General features: G+C 34.4%; 1 protein-coding gene across 1 annotated transcript in view; it reads right to left on the reverse strand.

Annotated features, from left to right (window-relative positions):
• Window positions 1-690: 690 nt before the first annotated feature.
• Window positions 691-25134, reverse strand: part of LOC110025492 (E3 ubiquitin-protein ligase Hakai) — a 39795-nt gene continuing 15351 nt past the window's right edge. The window contains 2 exon segments of the mRNA XM_020726000.1: window positions 691-2120; window positions 19333-19391. Of these exon segments, the coding sequence (XP_020581659.1) occupies window positions 902-2120; window positions 19333-19391 (1278 nt within the window). The 3' untranslated portion in view covers window positions 691-901.

The raw sequence follows: 25134 nt of genomic DNA on the forward strand, positions 1-25134 counted from the left end.
AGGAGAGCCCTCTTGGCGTGACAAGCAAGGAAATAGTAGGTATGCATGTAAATTCTCCATTTGAAAAATAGTTGAAAGAGGGCGCTACATTTGTAAATAAAAATATTACTAATACAAGCTATGTATCTAATTGACCCAAAATTTAAATAGAACACAAATGATTAAGAAAAAAAAAAAAGAAAAAGCCTTCGCTACCACTGCAAAGAAAAACTCAATTGCACTAATTTCTATAAAGAAAAAATAAGCTTGGATTATTGATCTAAGATGACATTGATAACATGGAGGAATTAGGAGAGTTTTTTTTTTATGTGTATAGCCTTAAGTTAATTTGGATGGCTAGTGGGAAAGCCCTATTACTAATGTTTTGATATAGGATGGATGACTTCTTAGTATTACCAATCAAGTTGACACAAATTTTCAATGCTCGCCAGCAATAGTGAAACATTAGAATGTAAGCTCAAATTTATCGATAGATGCACTTCGAATAGCAGAGCCAATAAAAGCAATTACAGAGCAAATGATAATGTAAATTCAGCCAATTACAAAAGGCAGACCTCCAAAGGTCCCTAAGTTAATATTTCCAACTCACTGCAATATCAGCAAAGGATTCCTCAACTCACTGCAAAATGCTCGAGTCGAGAGTGATTCAACCCAGCATGAGCTTTTTCTAAGCTTGATAAATGATACCATGCAATAATATTCTTAAAGCTCAGCTTATATGTGGGCAACCATGAAGCATGGCTAAATATAAAAGGGCCCCCTACTTGGCTAAACCAACACAAAAATAATGGCTGCCGCATTGAAAGCAAAAGATATTAATCAGAATGCAGGCAAAATTTAAAGATTAGTTTACATGAAAAATTTTAAATAAAGTATCAGTTTTATAGAATAGCAACAAAGACTAATCTGGCCAATTCCCAAACCTCACTTTCTCATTCTGCAAACCAATACTTTGGCCCTCCCTGTTCGCATCACCGGAGCTTGAGAATCTTGCTCTATTAAGCTGCAGTGATAATGGTGGAGGTAGAGGAGGTGGAGGTGGAAGAGGACGAGAGCTCTGGATTTGCCCTGGTAAAGAAGGCGGCAGACTCTTCCCATCAATCTGATTACCAGAAACACTTTGCTGCCCTGATTCCTTACCTGAAACAGAGTTCGGCAGGACGCCCTGACCAAAATCGCCTTGGAAGAATGCCAATCCTCCCTGAGCATCTGAGGGGTTCACGAAGCCCTCGGGAATCGCTTGAACTATAGGAATGGGTTGTAAAGGCATGCTCATAAGATCCGTGCCCCATGGTCGAGGATAATTCTCTCGAAAGCCTGTTACTCTTGCAGGAGTTGGTGGAATCCCTAACACCGATCCTTGCTCTGATCCTCCATCTGGTGGAGCAGATTCAGGGCACGGCATGTCAAATGGAGCACCAAAGAATGGCTGAGATCCATCCGCCGGGAATGAGGGGAAGTTAAACGCAGCTGAGATTAGAGGTTGATTAGGGTTGCCAGGCATTGGGAAGCCCGAATGGTGAGGAAGCTGAGCTGTGAGGTTGGGTAACATGGACTCCATGGGAGTCGGGGCACTCCTTCCTAAAGGAAACTGGTCGGTATCTTGTGGGCACGGCGTGCTTCCTTGGTTGCCGTCGAAGCGCTGTAGCGAAGGGAACCAGCTGTACGGCCGATCAGAGACTTGAGGTACATTGCTTTCTGACTGAACCTCACCTGGCTGATTCGACTGAGAAGGAAAAGGCAGTGGTCGTAGTTGTGGAGGTCTAGGGTATGACTGATCTCTGGATGGAAGGTGGTGGACTCTATCTTCGCGATCCGGAGGTTGAGAATTCGAACTGGGGGAAAAAGTGGACCTAGGTGGAGCTCGAGCAGTAGAGGCTTCCGGCAACGATGACTGTTTCTGTAAATCTGCCGAAGTAGGCCTCATTACATTCAAATTATTAGTTTCGCTGCCTCCTTCCTTCTCCACATTCGGTTGAAGAAGATCAACATGGGCATCATGGACATGAGATTCAAATTCAGCTTTCTTGAGGAATGATTTCAGGCAGTGAGGAGCAGCACAGATGAAGATGCCTTCCAACATTTTAATAGTTTGGATCTTCTGAACTCGTTCATCACAACTGCAGAATACAGAATAAAGGCGAAAGATAATTTCTCCATTGTTCAGAATACGATGAGCATAGAATCACCCAAACAAATAATGGCATGCACTTCTGCTATAATCGCAATTCCTCAGTATGACAACCAGTTCAAGGAGATGATCAATAATGTAAAAAAATATTGGTTCAATCTCATTTACATACATACCGCCAATTCCAATGTATTTACATATCTAACACCTAAATTTTACTTTTTATATCTATACCACCATATCTTTTGAATCACATAAAAAATTTCACTATTTTAACTTTAAAAAAGTGATATACCACCTATTCATGCATAGGTACAGTTGGCATCTATGTAAGAGGTGTTAGATATGTAAATACATAAGAATTAACTGGTATGTATGTAAATCTTATTGTACACAGATGTGCCCGAACAATGGAAATAATATTTATGGTGCCATCCAGCAGGAGGGTCAGTAGAAAAGCAAAATATGTTGCAAAATTCTAACAGACTTAAAGTGGAATTTCATTAAAAAAAATGGCATCCTCACTAAACGAAGCCTCATCAATGAGGGATATGAGAGATTATACAGAAACTATATCCATACTGTCTGATATTCCATTAAAGTCCCAATCAACAGTCTTCTGTTGGTTTTCATGATGATGGGACTTTCGGTTGGTCTATAATATCTGGCAGAAGCCATAAATATCAAGAATATTTCTAAACTTGAACAGAGGTTTTAAGAAGCTGATACTACCATATCATGAACCGGAAAATAAATTAAAATTCTTGGTTGTAGCTTGTTTACATCATATATATAATATGAAATTGTATTGATGAAAATACTGAAACAGATAATAGAAATAACACAATTCCATCTTCCGTCGGTACTGCTGTCACTACTATGTCAAAAGGATGAGGGTCATGGACAAAAATTGCAAAGACATGGGTTGCATTCTTAGAGAGTGGTCAATAATTAATTTATTCTTAGCTAATTCACCATCTAATACCGAAGTTAATTAACCCAACCAAAATAGGAAAATCACATATTACTGAAAGCAAATAGGCACTTACGACCAAAACACTTGAATAAAAAAACAACAACAAGCATGACAGACAGCACAATCTCGGGGTGATGGTGATCGGAGAGGTCCTGAAAGGTGGCGGGATGATGGATGAGGTGGTTGGCAAACAGAAAACAGCCAGGCAATAGTTTATTGGGTTCCGGACAGCAGTTAACAACGTTGCATGGATGTCCATGATGATAGCAGCGCTGGAACAGCACTAGCAGCAAAGATGTTGGAAGAGTGATGGAAGAGACTACGGAGGACTAGACTAGCGGTGGCAGAAAGTGGGAAGGACTGGGACAATTACTAGGTGGCAAGGAAGTAGTTTCGAACAGCTGGAACAGCAGAAAAGACTGCAGAGGGGCATTCCTCATGGCCGGAATGGCAGCGAGGCGGCGATGGAAATGGATGTGGGCGGCTGAAACAACAGTCAAGAGATGGGGAAGGTAGCTAGAAAGCAGGAACTGCAGAAAACAGCAAAAAGAGGTTGCTCCGAGAAGTTGCAGCAAGGAAGAGGTGGTCGGGAGCGATGTGGAAGGATGAGGAAGCAGATAGGGGAAGATAATCACCACCTCAAGAGAGATACAGCGGGAGCACCACCCAATCCTTCATACACAGCCCTCGAAGAGAGGAAACGGATGCCAGCGGCTGCTGAACAAACTCAAGCCAAAAACTAAAAACCTAAACACAAAAATCAAATATGTAAGCCCTAAGTAATTATGATTGGGCCAACTGGCGCCAAATCAACGTTAAGGAAGGTCGTCCGAGCCTCAATTCGCTGTTCTAATTGGTCCTATGTCGCTAGGAGCTTTTTCGCATCTAATCTAATTCGTGGTACTGTAGCAGTATTGTAGCAAGGTTCACAACAACGCCACTGCGAGAAGCTCCTGCATCACCATCAAAGAAAAATGTTCTTAAATAAGTCATTAATTTCTTCATAGTTTTTTTTCTTTAATTTCTCCATATTTAATCCACCATCAAGCATAATGTTCTTGCTGCATATGATTATTTGAAGAAAGGATCAAAATTATTCGAGTTCCTTGACACACAAATTGAAAATATCAGCGACTAGAATGTGATGGACGTGATCGTAAAAAAACACTCAATAAGATTTATATGTATTAGTAATTTGTTATATATATAGTATTTATTTGTATATATTTATTTTGTATACATTTTGAACGCATAAAAAATCCTTGAAAAAAACTACATCTTAGGTCAAATGCTTATGAACAAGAAAACACGCCAACATGAGATGACGTGTGCAATCCACTACATATATTTGATGTTAGAAGATACTGAAAAGATTTATCAAATGAAGAGCACAGTTAGGAAATTCAAAGAGTTAGCTCACTTTATAATTAGTTATGGGTTTATTCTTTGATATAAAGAAATACACAAGAGGTGCAACATTGATGAAATCGAGTACAAATAGTTTTGCTACTTCTTTTGACATTCTTGCAAGCATGCATAAAAATAAAAATTAAAAATTTGAAGTCATGTATGTTTATCTCTAAAGCTTGGAAGAAGACCATATTTAGTGTTAATTGCAAAGAAAATAAAGCTAAGCAGGAGGTGATTCTAAAGATAATATTTAGAAATTGTGACATAAGCTTTAAAAGTTACAAGTCTATTGGTGAAGATGTTGATGTTAATCCATGGTGACAAAAGAGCTATGCATTACATTTATGAAGCAATGGAGAAGATGAATGATGAAATTTGTGGTGTCTTTGGAGGTTTTGATTAAAAATTCTTTCGTATCATTGATAATAGATATAGGTGACAAATCCTCCAAAAAAATAACAACAAATCAGCTGTTATCAAAATCTAAAATTTGATGTATAAAACAAATAAAAAAAATAAAAGTAGATGGACAATTGATGGAGATATTATACATAATTAGTAGCTAATTGAAGAAACTTGAACGAGAGCATGATTATAGATCAGGCTCCCTATATTTGCAATCATGTTGGAAACCTATTTATAACGAAGTTAGCCTTCCACAACTGAGAAAAAATTTGACAAGTCCAAGTATAATTAATATTACAAAAATTGTTATTTTTTCACTTGATACATTTTTTTCTTTTGCTTGAATGCAATATTGTAATTTATAGCAGAGTGATGAATGATTTATAAATCATTTATGATTTTGTACTTCATTTGCAGCATCACTGTCAGAGGAAATGGAGTATCTTTGAACAGGCCAATAATTTTATACACACAAAAGTAAATACAATTGTCTTTTAATTTTTCTTTGATTTCATTTCTACAAATTCACACTAATAAAATAAATCAGTTGGATCAAAGAAAATAAATCGGTTGCATCAGGAGTGTCAAATTGATTTATTATTTATTAATTACAGTAAACTTTAGAAAAATAATATTTAATTTGAGAGAATATATTTATTCAACTAATCTGGATTGTGTTGATGGAAGTTACGATTGGATAGTTAGGACGTAAAGGATATTGAGCAGAAATGTTTTAGCGTTGTATTCTAGGAGAAAAATTGAAGCCACATTATGAGAGGTTGATTCAAGGAGATTTATAAAATTTAGCAGGTCAAAAACAAACGATTCGTCCATAATGGGTTCAAGTTCATCTTAACTTGCAACTACTATTATCACTACTCAAAAAAGGAAAATGATATTAACTTTGGAGAAGAATAAAATATTGATGGTAATGAAGATTTTAAAGATGAGGAAAATCTTCCTAAAGGAGAGAAGGCTTAAATGAATGAAAGAAAAGATGACATGGAATTTCCCATTGTTTTATGACACAGATTTTAATCATTTTAATGTAGCATTTGTGCTGAAATAAATATGATTATTAAATTAAAATTTTTCCCCATTAAATTTGTTATGGAATTTTTTAAGTTCTTAAATTTTATATTTATATTAATCTTAAGTTAATAAAATGCCGCTTCATTTTGACGTTTTAGCTTCGTTTTGAGTTTCAAGCATTAAAACAAACAAGTATTCCTCATCAAATTTTTTGATTTAAAAACACCAGACTCGCCATTTTTGGTGCATAATAATTTCTAATGCCATCCTTCCCAGTATTACCAAACATCCAGCATACATTCTCATTTCCATCACAATTAATATAGTTGTCAAGGAGTTCTTTGAAGCACAAGACTTGGGTTCATATGGAATAGTGGTCTAATTAACATGTATAAATCAAACTAAGTTTTCAAGATATTCTTTACATTATAGGTTTCTTTGTAAAAACTCTTCAGCTTCAACCACTCAATTTTAATTTTAAGGGGTTGTCTAGCAACTAATTTAGACCATAATTTAACATCAATTTAGGATAAATATTGTCAGACAGTCAGTTTGGACAAAATAAAGCTGTAGATTTGATAAATCCGGATTTCATGGATTTTGGCTGTAAATCTCAAATTTACTAAATCTTGTTGTTTGACAGATTTAGTAAAATCCAAAAAGAGCAAAGAGGAAGAATGACACGAACAGGCTTACCTTCATTAATGGTTCCTGGTAGAAGTAGAGCGGAAGGATAAGAAAGATGAGAGTTTCGGTGGTCTCTGTAAGCCGCAATCCCGTCGTTGCCTTCTCAACTAGCTCTGATAGCGATTGTTTCGTGAGTTGGTTCACGAAGACAATGGTTTTGGGAGAAACCGACAGAGGGTGAGGGACATGGATGAGGTTTTTGGGTTGAGAGGGAAGGGACGAGGAGAGGGGGAGTGAAGTGGGCAAGAGTTTCGGCCAGAGAGGGAAGGGGTAGATAGGATTGAGGTGTTAATTTAATTTAACATAAGTTTATTATTTAACTTGATTATTAATAAATATATTATCATATTAATTATAATTAAATCAATTTATAGATAATCATTTAATAATTAAGAAAAAATAAGTACATATTAAATTTTCGTTCATTTATTAAAGCCATAAGTAATTATTAATTAATATAATTAATAACTACTTAATTATTAATTTATAAATATTATATTATTGCTTAATCAATCATTAATTTAACAAATTGTTTATTAATAATTAATTAGTTTAGTGAATAATTAATTGATAATTAGTAGAATTAGAAATATAATTTAAATTAAATTAAAAAAGTAATTTTTATCATAGTCATAAATTAATGAAAGATTAAATATAATTTTATTATTCTAACAAACATAACAAACTTTTAAATCCCAACAAAAATTATCAAACAGTTCAATAGGATTTACTTGGATTTATCATCTTCTGTCAAGATTGTTTGGGTTTAAACTTTCTAGGTTTTACTAAATCTGGATTTACAGAATTTGCTAAATTCTACTAACTTAAATCTCATTTGTTGCTATACAACCCTTAAAAGTTCAAGTATCATCTATATTTATTTATTATTATTTTTTTTTGTAGAATAAATCCAAGATACATATCTAGCACCCTAAAGAATGACTTTCACAACTAGCATAATTTCATATCATGTACCTATTTTGTCTACAAATATTCATAGTTTATCTTCAAATCTTTTTAAAATTATTCTAACTTTTCACTTTCTTCAGATAATGTCGTCCCTACCAAAATTAAGCAATCCATAATAGTAGACACCAAATCATTTCACTAGAAGCATCTTTCGAAAGTATCTTCATAATTAATACAATAAAATAGGGGCTCAATGTCGATTCTTGACGTGATCCTACAATTTAAATCCAATACTGAACATAAAACTACTGATGATATAACTGTTGCTTCCAAGGCGTCATTACTAAAACAAGCAAACCTTTTTACACATTCTTTAAAACTACCAAATAAATTCTAATGACAATCGATTATTTTCCTCTTCAAAATCAATAAAAAGAATGTGAAGACTCTTGTTTCTTTTGAAACAAATTCATTGATTTCCATGGTAAAATAAAACCTCAATACAGTAAATCTTCCTCACATAACACAATGCTGAGTTTTTTTGTTACCAGCATAATTCCTCTAAACCTATGTTTTATTATCTTTTGATAAGCTATTGCCTGAGTTACAAGTTTGAATCCTTATCCTAAGGAACTTCAATATTCTCAAGGAATTGCATACAAAAGCTTCCCATCCAATCCTTTTCCATCCTCTCAATTTTTATAAGCAATCTACTCACACTTTTCAAACACTTACGCTGACAGAAATTACAACTTACATAGTTTGTTCTAAATCTTCTTTTTTTACTTTGAAATATGGTTGATTGGATGCTTCAACTAAAAAAAAAAAACTTATTTAGAATACTTATATACTACACATTAAATATAGTCTACAAACATAATGCTATTCATGGACTAGAAAGTTCAATGAAGAAATTAGATCAGAAAAAATTGGAACAACAGAATCAATACTTATGAGGTATTAAATATAAACAAGTTTCTTTATTCTAATAAATGTAAGTACAATTGCTTACTTGTCATTCTATCTCAATGAAAATAAAAAAGGAGCATAAAAATAACTATTAATCCTTACCTACACAAACTCTACCAAAAAGGTGAAGTATAAGAGTTATTCTTTCCCAATGCATACCAATTTAAAACAAACATAAATGAATGATCCCTATCTTATTAAAACCATTCACTAAGATTAAATACCTTCTATAAATAGTATATTTGGTTTGGTGTGATTTTATGTAGCTTAAATAGGTTTATTTAACTCTTATTAGAATGGCTTCTGACAACCGAATGTTTTGATGGCTCAAACACTTTGAGTAAGACATACGTCGCATTTATAGCTAAGACATAGAATTGAGTTTGAATAATTTCCGTGTAAAATGAAATTACGAAAAAAATGACCTAAAAAACGCCACTTAAAAATGGATTAGTGGAGGCTCAACTTATTTTGCTCTTAAAGCCTCAGCTTGCTCCCCATGGGTCAAAGAGTCAAATTGTAATGCTCCAAGCGCCCATATAATTTTATATATTTTTCCTGGTGTTGATTTCTCAGATTCTTAGCTTTATGTACAATTCAGTATGATTAATTTATTTACTAATCATTCCCGCCCACATGGGATATTCATCTAGCATAAAGTTATAAACCATGTAATAGAAAGTTAATGTGAACTTTATATTGAAATGAATGCATACGTGCTCAAGATAAGAAGGTGTATAGCTAAATAATTTCCCAAAAATTCGAATAGAAATAAATATAGAAGTTAAGTAATGAAAACCCATCAGCTAAATATGAACCTAATCTTAATTTTTTTTTATAATTTAACAAATTTAATTTTTATTATTATGTGAAACAATATGGAGAGATTTTTAAAGAGTTGCCGACATTAGACGTGTCATCGAGTTCAAGAAAAATCAAACAAATAAATAAAAATTAAGAAACTAAAAAAAGAACCTAGTTTAAAACAAAGTCATCCAAAGGTAAGCATAGATTTAGGAGTTAATTTGGCAAATCTTTTAGCTAGCATTGGCATAGTCAAGTTTGAATGATGACAACTCAACACAAAATTAAAATTTCAAGTTAAGCCAAGAAAGTCTCGAAGCTAAAAAAAAAAAATCTAAATTCCTAAAGTATGCATAGGGTATAAATAATTGGTATGCTAATTTAGTTCATCACAAAATGATGTGATAAGAAAAAGAATATAAATCATTAAGAAGATGAGAAATGACACTTATTAGCCGGGTACTAGAGTTAATGAGGGGCACGTTTGGTCAATTAAGTCCCTAGATGTGCTAGAGTAGAAGTTGGAGTTCTGGTGAAGTTGATAATGTTAAGTTGTCGGTCTTAATTAATGGCCTACAAAGAAGTAACTTATGCAAAAATAGTACACAAATGTACCTTCACAGTAAGGTTTTCAAAGGAAATTGAAAATGGGGCAGAACAATCCAAAGAAACAAAATATTCACAAGTTAATTCATTGATGATATTTTAACAAATCCACGCGTTTTTGTCGTCCTACATTTTCATTATAGGAGAATCATCATTATCAATTCACAGAAAAAAAAAGTTTAAAAAACAAAAAGAGCGCATGAGGCCATTGATTTTCTCTTATAAAACTTTAACATCATCATAGTGAGAATAACAACGGCAAAAATAGGAAGTCATCAATCATGCAAAAATGTATAAAAACTCTTAGTGTTTGGTATGATTTATATTCTTCAATTTATTTGCACTTGCTGACTTGAATCAGGCCATATAACAAATAAATGGTAGGAACAACAAAGGTAAATAAAAATAGAGCAAAGTATAATTATTTCTTGGGTTTATTTTATGCAAGTAAGGGTCAAAAGATGTTGGGTGCCCTAGAATAGAAAGAACAAATTTTTTTCTAAAATAAGCAATCAAGGATTGTTGGGCCATACTAGAAAAACTACTTTTTTATCGAGCAAAAGCAGCTCAAATGGTTGGTCAGTTCTAGACCGTTTCCACAAATGCGTTGAGGCATTATGGCTTCCAGACAAACACCTCAAACAAAAATTGCATATTTTATTTAGACTTAAAAATGAAGCCCTAAAGTGGACAAAGTTGACTTCAAGTTGAATCAAACTAATTTCGCTCAAGCCGTCCTTTAGCCGTGTTGGGTAATGTGGAGACCCGGTCCACCGCAATTTAATTAACTTTCTAATTAAGAATCTCACCTACCACTCCCCTACCTTCCCACCTACCACATCTCACCTACCGCTCACCTACCGCTCTCCTGGTTTTTATAAATAGCCTCAGTATGACTTGTCATAATGCCAAGGGCTAAGTTAAGTCCTCTAACAGAGAAAGAAAGGAAGAGAAAAAGAGAGAAAAAGGATAGAAGAAAATAGGATTTTCTTGTAAACGTTGAGACGCTCGACGGCGTAATTCCTCGATGAAATAAAATCTTCTGCAGCTTCGTGGACGTAGACAAATTTGTCGAACCACGTAAATCTGTGTCGCTTGAGTGTTTTTTTTTTCGTGCAATTTTTCTCATTTCATTTTTCGCTTTATTATCGTCGTTTTTCACAACAACTGGTATCAGAGTCTTGGATTCGAATTTAAGGAAGAACGATGGGCGGAGACGAAGTGATGACATCGGGAATCGAGAAGTTCAATGAAACGGATTTTGCTTACTGGAGGATGCAAATAGAGGATTATCTCTGTGAGAAGAAACTTCATCTTTCATTACTGAGAAAACGACCAAAAAAGATGGACAAGACGGAATGAAATCTGCTGGATCGAGAGAATCTGGGGGTTATCCGATTAACCCTATCGAGATCGGTTGTCCACAACGTCATCAAAGAGACAACTACTGCAGATGTCATGGCGGCTTTATCAGATATGTATGAAAAGTCATCGATAAATAACATGGTGCATTTGATGAAAAATTTATTAAACTTAAAAATGGCGAAAAGTGTCTCTGTTGCTTAACACTCGAATGACTTCAATACTATCACAAATAAATTGTCATCTGTTGAAATTGATTTTGATGATGAGATACGTGTGCTAATATGGTTGGCTTCATTATCAAATAGTTGGGAAACCATGAGTATGACAGGTAGCATTTCTGCAGGTAAATTTAAGTTGAAATATTATGATATTCGTGATTTGATTTTGGCTGAGGATGTGAGAAGAAAAGATTCTGGAGAGAACTCGGGTTCGAATTCGGCACTAATTATTGATTCCAGATGTAGATAAGAAAACAGGAACTCAAACAGAGGAAGATCAAAATCAAGGTTTCAGCAGACAACTTGTTGTAATTGTGGCAAGGCTGTCCACATAAAAATGAACTGTATAAATTCTAAGAAGAATGAGAATGATGGCGCTAATTTTGTAACTGAAGAAATACAAGATGCACTATTGCTGACAGTTCATAGTTTTGTTGATGACTGTATGTTGGATTCAGAGACTTCCTTCCATACATCTTCCCGTTGGGAGTTAATGCGAAATTATGTTGCAAGTAACATTGGGAAGATATATCTGACTGATGAAAAAGCTCTGGACATGGTGGGGATGAAAGACGTTGATATTACACTCCCTAATAAGAGCAAATGGACTTTGCAAAATGTCAGACATATTCCTAAGTTGAAGAAAAACATCATCTCTGTTGGGCAACTCAATAAGAGTGGTCATTCGCTAGTGTTCTCAGATAACACTTGGAAGATTACCAAAGGAGCATTAGTATTGGCTCGGGGTAAGAAAACTGACAGACTATATATGACTACAGGTTTACTCAGGCGAGAACACATGAGTCAGAGGTGCATTATGGGGAAGCAGAAGAAGGTTAGTTTCCTTAAAAAGTGGCAGAGCGCCAAAGGCAGAAAAATCGGACCTTGTATAGACAAATGACAGAGAACCAATGAGCTATGAAGAAATCTTGTAATATGAGAATTCGTGCAAGTGGGAGCTGACAAAGAAGGAGAAGCTGGACTCCCTGTCAGGGAATCAAACTTGGGAGCTGACAGAACTTAAATAAGGAAGAATGCATTGCACAACAAGTGGGTGTACCGGGTAAAGAATGCACTTGATGGCAGTAAGAGGTACAAAGCTAGACTTGTTGAAAATGGTTTTCAGCAGGGGCAGGATATTGCTCATGTAGTGGGAGTTGCAAGCAGATATAAAAGTAACCCATGAAAGAGTTTGGTGGTACAAGGCTACGTTGACGGTGATATGTCAACTGAGGGTGTTACTCATGAGAAGCTGAAGTTGCACTCGACTTTAGCTGGTGTTCTGGCATGAAAACTGGGGCTTTGAGTTGTAGAGAGGGAGGAGATATCATGTTTGAGGAAAATGTCGGTACAACTAGTAGATGATGCAGCCAATAAGTGATGCAATCAGTGTCTCAATCTCCAAGTGGGAAAATTGTTGGATAATATGGAGACCTTGTCCACCGCAATTTAATTAGCTTCCTAATTAAGAATCTCACCTACCACTCACCTACATTCCCACCTACCACATCCCACCTACCGCTCTCCTGATTTTTATAAATAGTCTCTTATGGTTTGTCATAATGCTAAGGGTCAAGCCAAGTCCTCTAAGAAAGAAAGAGAGGAAGAGAAAGAGAGAGGAAGGGAGAGAAGAAAAGAAATATTTTCTTGTAAACGTCAAGGCGCTCAACGGTGTAATTTCTCGAAGAAATAATTTTTTTTGCGGCTCCGTGGACATAGGCAAAATTTTCGAACCACGTAAGTATGTGTGTCGCTCTGGTGTTTTTTTTCGTGCAATTTTTCTCGTTTCAATTTTCGCTTTATTATCGTCATTTTTCACAACAAACCAAATCAAAATAACCTCTTAAAATGAAATTTGATAAGACGGTGAAACAACTAATTATGCTTTGTGGATCTCAAAGCCAATCACAAAGAGATTGATAACACTTAAATACTACTAAAAAGAATGTAAAATGTTAAAATGAATGTAAAATAAAATTAGACTGACGAAAAATCAGTCTACAACTGGATCATTGAAAATGATTATGATCTAGCTCATAGCTCATTGCTATTAAAAGTAGAAAGAGCTCTAAAGTTGGTGGGCCACCTTACAACGCACTAAATCAATATTTTATTATAGCCGCTTTATTATCTATTTCCTGATGAAAGGTCAAGCAAATAGCCAAACACCATCAATACTGGCATTTGAGGGCTTTGCTTTGAAAAATAAACTACTGTTGCTCATATCCTTGATGTATTTATTGGGTCAATCCACTTGGTCATTGTACACATTTTTTTGATGTTACAGCTAATTTCAATTCATTATCTTTTCCCCAGTTTCAGAATTCAACGATGATCAGTACATTTATGCAAAAAGTTCAAGCAAACTAAGTGCATACTATATACATTTATCATAAACTCTTGATGAATGTGTCAATTTACGCAATCTCAACAAAAATTGGTAAATGTTTTTGGAAAATGGATGGGCATAGCAACAATTTTTTACTGTAGTGCACCATAGATTTAGGCGAGATGGGCTTGCACTAAAGAGAATAAAAGATTTCTATGATTAGATGTAATTAATGGGAGACATAAGAAAATGGGGGTACAAAAATGAATTTAAAGGTGCATAAAAGAATGAATTTCTTTTTTCTCCTTAATATTAAGTAACGCAACAAAGTCTTGGCCTATTTCCATGTCAAAGCTAGCTCCTAATGATGTGTGTCTATCGAAAAGGCGGAGTGTAGAAAGGTGGAAAATCTATATTTTATTATTCCATCGTACTCAAATTACAACATTTACCCTTATTATAAGGGGAACGGCTAGGACAAACATAATTAAGCCCATTACAACTTACTATATACAAAATAAATAAAGAAGGAAAGACATACAACATAATTAAAAAAAATGAAAAAATATAAAGCTGAAAAGAAAACTACCTCCAATAGCTTCCACAAATTGAACCTATGGGTCACATATGACTGGTGGTTTGGGCCACCTAACAAGGACCAAATTCCACACTCCCCTCAAACTAGGTCATAGATATTGTAAGGACCCAGCTTATTATCAAATCAGCGAAGCTACCTGGTGGTAGGGATTTGGTGAAGACATCGGCGACATAAAAGCTAAGTTAGAATGTAGATTAGCTGTGTAATGCGATCATTGACCATTTCAGAGATAAAATGTTTATCAATCTCAATGTGTTTAGTCTTTTCATGATGCACAGGGTTTTTTGCAATACTAATGGTGGTTTGGTTGTCACAGAACATCTTTATGGGATTGGCCGCAACTCATTTAATAATCTTTGGATCCATATTCCTTCACAAATTCCTAAAACAAAAGGGCGAGTACTCAGATTCTGCACTACTTCTAGAGACTATTGCTTATTTCTTGTTCCTCAATGTGACAAGATTTCCCCATACATAGGAACAATGCTCGGATGTGGATCTTTCATCCATGTGTTCTCATGCCTAACTAGCATCAATATAAATTTTTTACTCGTTATCTAATCTCTTAAACAAAAACCCTCTGTCAGGAGTTTTATTAAGAAAACTCAATATTATGTAAATATTCTCTTGATGTTCTGCATTTGGACCATTCATATGTTGACTCACAATCAAACAAAATAAACGATATTAGGTCTAGTGTGTGTCAAATAAATAAGTTTTCTCACCAATCTCTGATATCTACATTTTTTCCACTAATGTCTTTTCTCCCCTGAATGTAACATTTTGTTGAAATCTATAAGAGGCTCAAAAGGTTTACGCCCCAACATTCTTGTCTCTTTTAGTAAGTCTTGGATGTACGTTTTTGAGATATCAAAATTCCCTTATTAAATCTGGCCACATTCATGCCCACAAAGTATCTCATAGAACCTAGATCCTTGATTTCAAATTCAGTGGCAATAGCCTCTTTAATCTTTCCAATCACTTTCTCATCATCACATATCAAAATCATATCATCTACATGGCTAATAAGTATAGCTTTTTTACCTCCCTGTTTATTCTTTATGAAAGGTGTATGATCAATTTGGCATTGGATGTACCACTAAATTTCGTAGCCTTGACAAACTTGTCAAATGAAGACCATGGACATTATTTGAGGTCATAAAATGATTTTCTTAGTTTACAAATCAGATATTTACTGATCTATTTTTCAGTGATAGTGGGATCTCCATATATACTTCAAGGACTTCATTTAAAAAGCCATTCTTGATATCAAGTTGATGGAGTCCCCACTTGCATCCTCAAGGCCTTCATTCAACAAGCCACTCTTTGTTCACTGCCAAGAAAAACGCTTACAGTATTTAGCTTGGTCGCTGATGCAAAATCTTTTTATTGTCTATCCCATAAGACTGAGTGAAACATTTGAAAATATTTCCATCTGATCTGTACTTGACATTGAACAACCACTTGCACCCAACAGTTCTTTTATCCGGAGGAAACTTTATAAAGGTCCATGTGCCATTTTGATCAAGTGCTTGGATCACCTCTCCAACTGCATTTTTCCATTATGGACTTTAAAGTGCTTCATAAATAGACTTGGATATCCACACGCTATCAAAATTAGATGAAAAAAGCTTTATAAGGTGATGATAACTTCCCAAAGAAAACATACTCCTGAATAGGATAATTTGTGGAACTTTCTCTGCTTCATTGGACTCCACCTCCTTTGTAACTTTAAAGATGTGTGAATTCAGGTTTGGTTGTGAATAGTCCTGTGGTTGCATATTATTTTAATCGTGCTTAGTGGATTTCTTTCTTCTATTATATACACAGAGTGCTTTGTTGTTAATATCGGGTTAGATATCCTTGAGTGGTGGAACTTGACAGACATGATGGGTAGAGGGTAGTAGAATATGTTGTGGTTACTAGTTCAATGTAGGTATCAAAAGTAGTGTCCCAAATCTAATATTCACCCAGACTCTCCGCTTAAATTTTAGATTTGGGGTGGTAGTATTATTTTCAAAGAATGTAACATCTCTGGAGTTATAATATTTTTTATTAACAAAAGAATAGATCTTGTACCCTTTTTTGTTAAACGCATAAGCAAGGAAGATACAATTTGTGAATTTTGGGTCAAGCTTTGTGTGGTTTGATTGGTGAATGTGAACAAAAGAAAGACAACCAAATATTTTTATAGAAATATTGGATGAGAAGGCTCTAAATTTTTCCATCAAAACATGGAGAGGAGCTTTGAATCTAATTGCACTACTTAGCATTATATTAAAGAGGTGGGTGGCTATAAGAACTGCATCTCTTCAGGAATATTTGGGATATTATGAGAAAGCATTAATATTCTTCTTCTCAGCTATCTCATTTTGTTGTGGAGTCTCAACACAAGAATTCACATGGATGATACTATTCTAAACAATGTATGGTCCAATGATCGAGTTAAAGTATTCATTTGCATTATCACTTTTGAGAATCTGAAATTTACATTGGAACTGAGTGAAATTATGTCATGCAGTGACTAAAAGAATTGTGCAGTTTCAAATTTCTCCTTTATGAAGAATATCCAATTGGTTCTAGTGTGATTATCAATGAAGAAGACAAATCATCTGGCTCCATTAATTACTTTTAATTTTGATGGTCCTCAAATGTCATTATGGATCATAGAGAAAGGATGTGAGTTTTTACTGAGATGAAGGATATACATAACGAGTATGCTTTGAAAGTTAGCAGATTTTACATTGATAAAACTCTGACCTTTTATTAATAAAAAGATGGGGTTGCAACTAATGAAAATTGAGATAATTCGGACAACAATGTCATAATAAAACTTGATTTTCAACAGATTCAGACACAATGGACTTAAGAACTTGAGAAGAAAATGGTGGAGAAGACACTTGTGTGTTAAGAGAATAACACTTTTTAACTAGGTATAAATCTTGATGCAATTCAACATTGTCAATCTCCTTCCTTGAATCCACCACCTAAAATTTACAAGAGTTAGAATGAAATTTAGTAACACAATTCAATTCAATTCAAGAGTAAACTTGCTAAGTGAAAGAAAGTTGCAATCTAGTATAGCACAAAAGAAGGTTGAATATCGTGGGATACTTTAATTTCTCTTTTCCCAACAATCATGGAATGAGATCCATCGATAAGTCTAATAAATTTGGAAGTAATGATCTCTTGGTGGTTTGTGAGAGCACGAGTGTCTTTAGTCATGTGATTAGAAGCACCTAAGTCAATTATCCAAGATTGAAATTTTCTATTGTTAGCAAGGTATGAGGATATGATACCTTTGTGTATCAACAAGCTGGTAGGTTGCTCAGTCGTGCTAGTAAAAAGCTTCTTCAACACCTCCAGTTGTTCCTTAATGAAGGGACTAATGTCAGCCAACCCTTAAAAAGAGGTAACAACATGGGTCTTGTTGTCTTGGTCTTTCCTCCCTTGTTCAGGTTTCTAATCTACATGTTTTCCATATAATTTATGACACTTATCCTTTATTTGATCAGGTTTCTTACAATATTCACAGAACGGACGATTTTTCTTTGGCTTTGAATCGTGAGAGGAGTTTTGTGTACAAAACTAAGCTTTTAGTGCTAGATAAGCTTCCACTTCCTATCACCAGAGCTTCTTCGTATTTATTCTCTTCTAACTTCAGCAAAGGCTTCTCTAGTGGTAGGGGAAGACTTCATTCTCATGATTCTTTCTTCCTCTCGTCACATCTAAGTTTTTTTTTAACCCAGTAAGAACTTAGTCATCCTCTTCTTCTCCACTATTGTTTTATACATCACATCATCTTACAGGCACTTCCATACATATGTATCAGACATATCTAACTATAACCAGTACCTCGATAGTGTATTAAAGTATTGAGTAACACTCAACTTTCTTGTCAGAGCTCATGCAGTTTTCTCTCAATCTTAATCGATTATGCAAGATTTTCAATATTTAAATATGCCTCACGAGCCTTCCCAAATCTCCTATGATGTCCTGTAAAGCAAAAAATTTTCTCAAATTTATGTGCTCATAGAAATGATCAACCAAGACATGGTCATATAATCCTGGATCTTCCATGAGCACTGATTAGGATCAGTGAGCTCAGGAACTAAGTCATCCCCCGTGAGATGTTCCTCTTTTCCTTTTCTGAATCTGGTTTGGATGGGATTAGGGTTTTTGCATTCTTAATTTTTCCTTCTTTTTTTTATTTTGTATTTGGTAAGTTGTAATGAGCTTAATTATGGTCGCCCCCCTATAACAAAGGAAAATATTGTACTTTGAATACAATGGAATAAGATAATATAGTTTCTCCACATTTCTACATAATATTAAGGCTTTAGGCTCGGTTTGGATGGGATTAGAGTTTTTTTTTATAATCCAACTTTGATTGGATTTGGAAAAAGGAAAAGAGGAACATTTCACGGTTTGGATGGGATTAGGTTTTTTTGCATTTGGTTGGATTTCATAAATCTGGTGCTAAATCCTATTCAAATGTGCTAGCAAACACCCCATAAGGATTGTCAAGATTAAGAATTCCAAGTGATTACTAGAATAATGAAGTTGATTTATAGCCAAAATCAAGTCGGAAGAACAATAAAAATAACACTAAGGATTGTGGATATGAAGAAATCTAAAAAATTAAAAAATAAGAAAAACTCATTTACACATTATCGGTACATTGTTCCATCCTTATCTTAATTTTGAGGAGACCTTAACTCATAACAAATAGCAGCAGTAAGAAAAGGCAGGACATTGTACTATTTAATGTTAGCTATGAGCAATAAATAAGCTTCCCAAAAGCTTCTCAACCAGATAAAATTATCTTTGTAAAATAGACCACGTGTAGATTTTAGTTTGACATATAAGAAGGAATTGTGAAAAAAAACTTACAGATAACAGCTAGGATCACTCCTTGCACAAGCCAAACAAAAAGCATGCTCACAAGGGATCTGCAAAAAACAAAAGAAGATTAAAAAAACAAAGATGTTTTAAAAAAAATCCAAATTAGATAATGCCCCACCAGCTAAATTCAACGTGCAGTCCAAACTTGTGAACCAAACTAGTTATGAACAAATATTTAGTATAAATAATGACTACTTGGAGTTGCATATTTCCAAGTTCCTTTCTGTAACGGTGACAATCTGTAAATGCAGTTACTTTTCCAGTTTGTTTACATGTCCAGTTTGTTTACAAATAAAAGGAGAACTTTTCACCAGTTAATATATCTATATTTTATGCTCTCATTTACAAGTCAACAGATTATTCACCGAGTGAAGAGAAGCACGGGAGTAGAATTCTACTCAGCAACCCAAGCCTAAATATGATAACTCACAACTAGGGGTGTAAACGAACCGAACACGAACCAACAAAGCTTGTGTTCGTGTTCGGTTCGTTTAAAATTTAGTTTGTTTGAAATAAGCTCGTGTTCGTTTCTTAACGAACGAATATTATATATTAATTATATAACTTATATTATATAAATATTCAATATCTATATTAGTATATTACTACTATAGTATATTAATATATTATTATTATTATTTTATTATATATTATAATTTATAAAATTTAATGTTTTAAAATATAATAAATTTTTTATATATAATTATTTTATATTATTTTATATTTCAAACAATAACGATTCGAACACGAACGAACGCATCACTGTTCGTGTTTGGTTCGTTTAACTAAGCGAACGAAAAAAATTTGTTCGCGTTTGTCTCGTTTACTTATCGAATGAATCGAACACGAACTCATTGACGAACCGAACACGAACTGTTCGCGAACAACGAGCTTTTTTGACAGCCCTACTCACAACTAATAGCCAGCTTGATTATGTCCAGCTCAACTTATATAAATGCATATATTAGAATATATAAATATATAAACATGTCATGCAGCACATTAAAAAATTCATATAGATAGAGCTCCAAAATGATATTTACATTCTCTTGTTAACTTCAGTATTTGTGTATTGGTTACATTTAGCAGCATTATGTAATTTAATTTTTTATGACATGATTGTAACATATGAACTCTAGCAGTAACTAGGATGATATTAGGGTGGCCATTATCAATGCATTAGAAGTAGTGGCATAAGTTAAGTTTGTGTGCACATGGTCCATGTAAAAAATTTAGCTAAATATGAAAAGCCAAGGTGCCATAAAAGTCAATTGAAGGAAATCAAGCCAAAAATGATCCCACTTGAGAGAGCATGTACCTAGTGCTTTTCCTTGTGGCCAAGGGACATAAAAAAGAGTATTCATTGTAGTCTACAAGGGTTCTAAGAAACTACCCACTTCCTCCGCAAATCAAGGGAGCATGCTAATAAAATTAATGAAATCAAATCTCCATGTAACGCCCAAATTTAGAGAAATTAAGTTCAGTACAACTGAAGAAGTATTCCAAAATTTTTCACCTCCCGAAATTTGATCGAAATAATTTTATTAAATTATACACATGAAATCAATTAATTTGATATAAAGCACCATGCATGAATAATGAATGGTTTGAGACATATAAACTTCTAAAATTATAAGTTTAATTAAATTAATTAAACTTTATTTAAACCTTAATTATTTTCTTAACCCTCTGTTCTTGTAGCCAACCGACCTCTTTTACGCCTTTTATTTAATTCGATCAATCGAACAGGCATGAATCTGCGCATTTTTCCCCTCTCTCCCTATTTTCTTTCTCCCAAACTCCCCCTCCCTGTTCCTTACACTCTCGGCAGAAGCAAGTGAGCCTTTCGACCCATTGCTACAGAGCACGGGGCAAGCAAGTAGCGAACTGAGCGGGCACAAGGTGGCTGCAAGTCGGAATTTAGGGCTCCGGGTGAAATCCAAGGGTACAACTCTCTCTCTCTCTCTCTCGCAATTCTAAGTCGCAATTCTAAGCCTTAATTCTCGCAATTCTAAGCCTTAATTTCCTTCCTCTCACTTCTGTATTGAAGTTTGCCTAGTTTTTTGTGTTTTTCTCGTTCACAGTGGCCGTCGGAGGCATAAATTGTGTGTCATAAGTATCATAATCATTTTGCAAGCTTCCAAAAGATAGCACAAGTTAGGGAGGGGGAAGTTAAGTAGGAGATGAAAAGAATAAAATTAGTCAATTTCTGATAGGCAGATTTATGCCGAAAAGACCATTTGAGGTATTTTTCAGGCGAACAAGTTATTATTTGGGTTAAATCCTTTTATGAACCTAAATTTTATGAATTATTATGATGTCTGCGCTCCCCAGATTATTTATACGAGACAACGAGCTCAAGACGAGCGTGTGGGCACTCGTCGTAGGGCTGCTCCATTTAGTCAGGTGAAATACTCTTATGTTAATCTAAAAACAAATAATATTCTATAGGTTTGCATATGATTTCTAGTTTGACATAGAAGCATCTAGATTTCATGCATATTGTAGATGATTACCTACTTAAATTTTATGAATGCAAGCGGACATCTTTTACTATATATATGATGTTATGTTATACTATGATATATTACAGGTAATCATTTATGATTCATACATGTTATACTATACATAGTGCAAGTATTCCTTTATGATTCATACATGTATATGAAATATCCATGAATGTATGTTATAATTATTATGCTTTAAAAAATGTCATGAGTAATGTATGGGTAGACTATTGCATGCAGAGATATATTCTCTGACTTCTGATATTTATCGAGGATAAAACTCTACGAACGTTGGAATTAGACGGTGACAAAACGTTAGAGAACCGTGGGTATCAAGGGGGTTGTCTATAACTGCTACGTTGAATAAAACTCAACCTTTATAGATAATTTATATGACCTTTAGGGCAGGGTGACGACCCATTATGAAGAACATTAAAATAGTTGAACATTATACATTAAACAAGTGACATTATTATGATATGATCTTTATGAAATGAATGAACATGCCTTTGATTATACTTATGATTTCATGCTTACGACCTACATATTACACTGTAGTCTTGTTTTCTGTATTTGCTTTGTTATGCTAGCATGTTATGCATTGTGTGTAGACATGTACAATTTTTTACAATGATTCACATTACTTCTTTTTATGTGTAAAATCTTATATTAGCTTTGATTATTTCTCTGAATTTGTTATTTGCCCATTCTTCATTGTTGTCTTCCAAGTAAGGGCAGATTAACAAGATTAGCAAAGTGGGAAGAATTTGTAAAAGTCTTCAAAAATTCATATATTCCGCTTTCAGACAGATTAGCAAGATAAATTCTTCAATCTAGCTCAAGGGTCCAAGACAGTTATGCAATATGAGGGAATTCACTTTTCTTTCGAGATATGCACCTCACTATGTTAGCACCCGAGAGAAAATTTGTTACAGATTTCTGCACAATCTTAAAGATCAATTGAGATTGACACTAGCTCCATTTGAAATTAGTGATAACTCTGTGGATGTTGAAAGTGCAAGAAGAATTGAAAGTGAACTGAACTTTTCCGATCAGAGAGACAACCTCAAGCATGCAAGCGAAAGGATTTAGGCAAAAGAGAACACTTTTCAAGCAAGAAAACTAAATCGGAAGGAAAGCAGAAGAAGCTTCAGATTGAAAAACCAGTTTGTGAAAAGTATGAAAAAAGATATTTTGGGCAATGTCTGTTGGATTCTGAAAAATGTTACAAATGTAGACAATCGGGACATTCAAATGAATTGTCCACAGGAAAAGAAGGAATACACCAGACCATAAGCAATCCAAGGATAGGGAATCTCTAGCAAATTTTTGGAAGGAAATTAGCCCAACAAAACTCAGTTTTTGGGGAAGCCTTCAGTGCAAACAAAGGGTAAAGCTTCATAGCACGGAGCTGAACCAACCATTAAGAGCCCGAGTTTTTGCAATTACCCCTCAAGAAGCCAAAGAATCAGAAGATGTGGTTACAGGTACACTCCTAATTCAAGATAAACCTGGCACTGTTTTATTCGATTCTGGTGAATCGCATTTTTTTATTTTTTGATGAGTTTGCTGCCAATTTAAATGCTGATATTATGCATTTTACTCTTGCTTTGTATGTTACTATCCCTCGCGAAGTGGGTTTAATGCCAATAGAAAATGTGAAGTGGATGTTTATGTGCATGATAAAAAGTTTCCATCATAGTTGATTATCATGACAATCCAAACCTTTGATGTCATTTTGGGGATAGATTGGTTAGTAAATCATTTTGCTATAATCGAATGCTAGAAAATGTGGGTGAAGCTGCAACTATCTTGTGAAAAATTATTTTATATTTTGTGTGATCGAAATGCACAATCTTCTTTGATTAATGCAGTGAAAAAGTGTTAGTGGCGAGCTGATATTTTTGGCAAAGCTAGAAGTGCTAAATAAAAATGTACAAAAATTGAAGAACATCCCACTAGCTTCAAAATTTTCTGATGTATTTCGTGGTGAATTGTCAGGGCTACTGCCAGAATGAGAAAAGGAGATTAGTAATGATTTGCAACTGGGAACGTCTGCAATATTCAAATCTTCGTACAGAATGGCTCCGAAGAAATTGCAGAAATTGAAATGCCAGTTGCAGGAATTGATCGATAAGTGTTTTATTAGGCCAAGTTGTTTATCATGAAGTGCTTCAGTATTGTTTGTTAAGAAGAAAGACGGATCTATGCGAATATGTATTGATTACAGAGAGTTGAATAAAGTGACGATCAAGAACAAATATCCTTTGCCCAGGAACAATGATTGCTTTGATCAGTTAGAAGGTGCAAATGTATTTTCCCGAATTGATCTGAGATCGGGATATTATCAAGTCAGATTCAAAGAGATGGATATAACTAAGACAGCTTTTGGAACTAGGTATGATCGTTATGAATTCTTTGTTATGTCTTTTGGCTTAACTAATGGCCTTGCAATTTTTATGCACCTAATGAATCGAATTTTCAAGTCATACGTGGATCAGTTCGTCATTATATTTATTAACGATATTATGATTTATTCAAAAAATTATGAGAATCATGTCCAAAATTTGAGGATATTTTTGAAGTTGAGACAAAAATAATCATATGCAAAATTTTCGAAATGTGAATTTTAGCTGTGAAGCATTGCATTTTTGGGACACATTATCAGTGATCAGGGAATTTTAGTAGGTAAATGCAATTGTGGAATGACCTACTCGAAAGAATGATATAGAGAAATGCAATTTCCTTGGTTTGGTAGGATATTACAGGAGGTTCGTCAAAGCTTTTTCACAGATAGCTATCATTATCCAAGCTGATGAGAAAAGATGTTCAGTTTGAGTGGATTGTAAAATTTGCGTATAGTTTTCAAGAGTTGAAGAAACATTTGACCACGACACTAGTGTTAGCACTCCCGTCAGGAATAGAAGGATTTCAAATTTACAGTGAAGCGTCCTTATGAGGTTTTAGGTTAGGTTTGGGTTGTGTTCTAATACAAAATAAAAAGATAATAGCTTATGCATCCAGACAGTTAAATTCACATGAAAGAAACTATTCGACAGAAGATTTGGAGCTAGTTGTTATGGTATCTGCTCTCAAAATTTGGTAACATTATTTGTATGGTATAAAATGTGAGGTCTTAATTGATCATCAAAGTCTGAAGTACATTTTCGCACAAAAAGAATTGAATTTGAGGCAACAAAGATGGTTGGAGATGATCAAATATTATGATATGGATATAAATTATTGTCCGAGCCGAGCAAATATTGTTGCTGTGCATTGTAAA

Source organism: Phalaenopsis equestris, unplaced genomic scaffold, assembly GCF_001263595.1.
Source record: "Phalaenopsis equestris unplaced genomic scaffold, ASM126359v1 Scaffold000301, whole genome shotgun sequence".
NCBI lineage: Eukaryota > Viridiplantae > Streptophyta > Magnoliopsida > Asparagales > Orchidaceae > Phalaenopsis > Phalaenopsis equestris.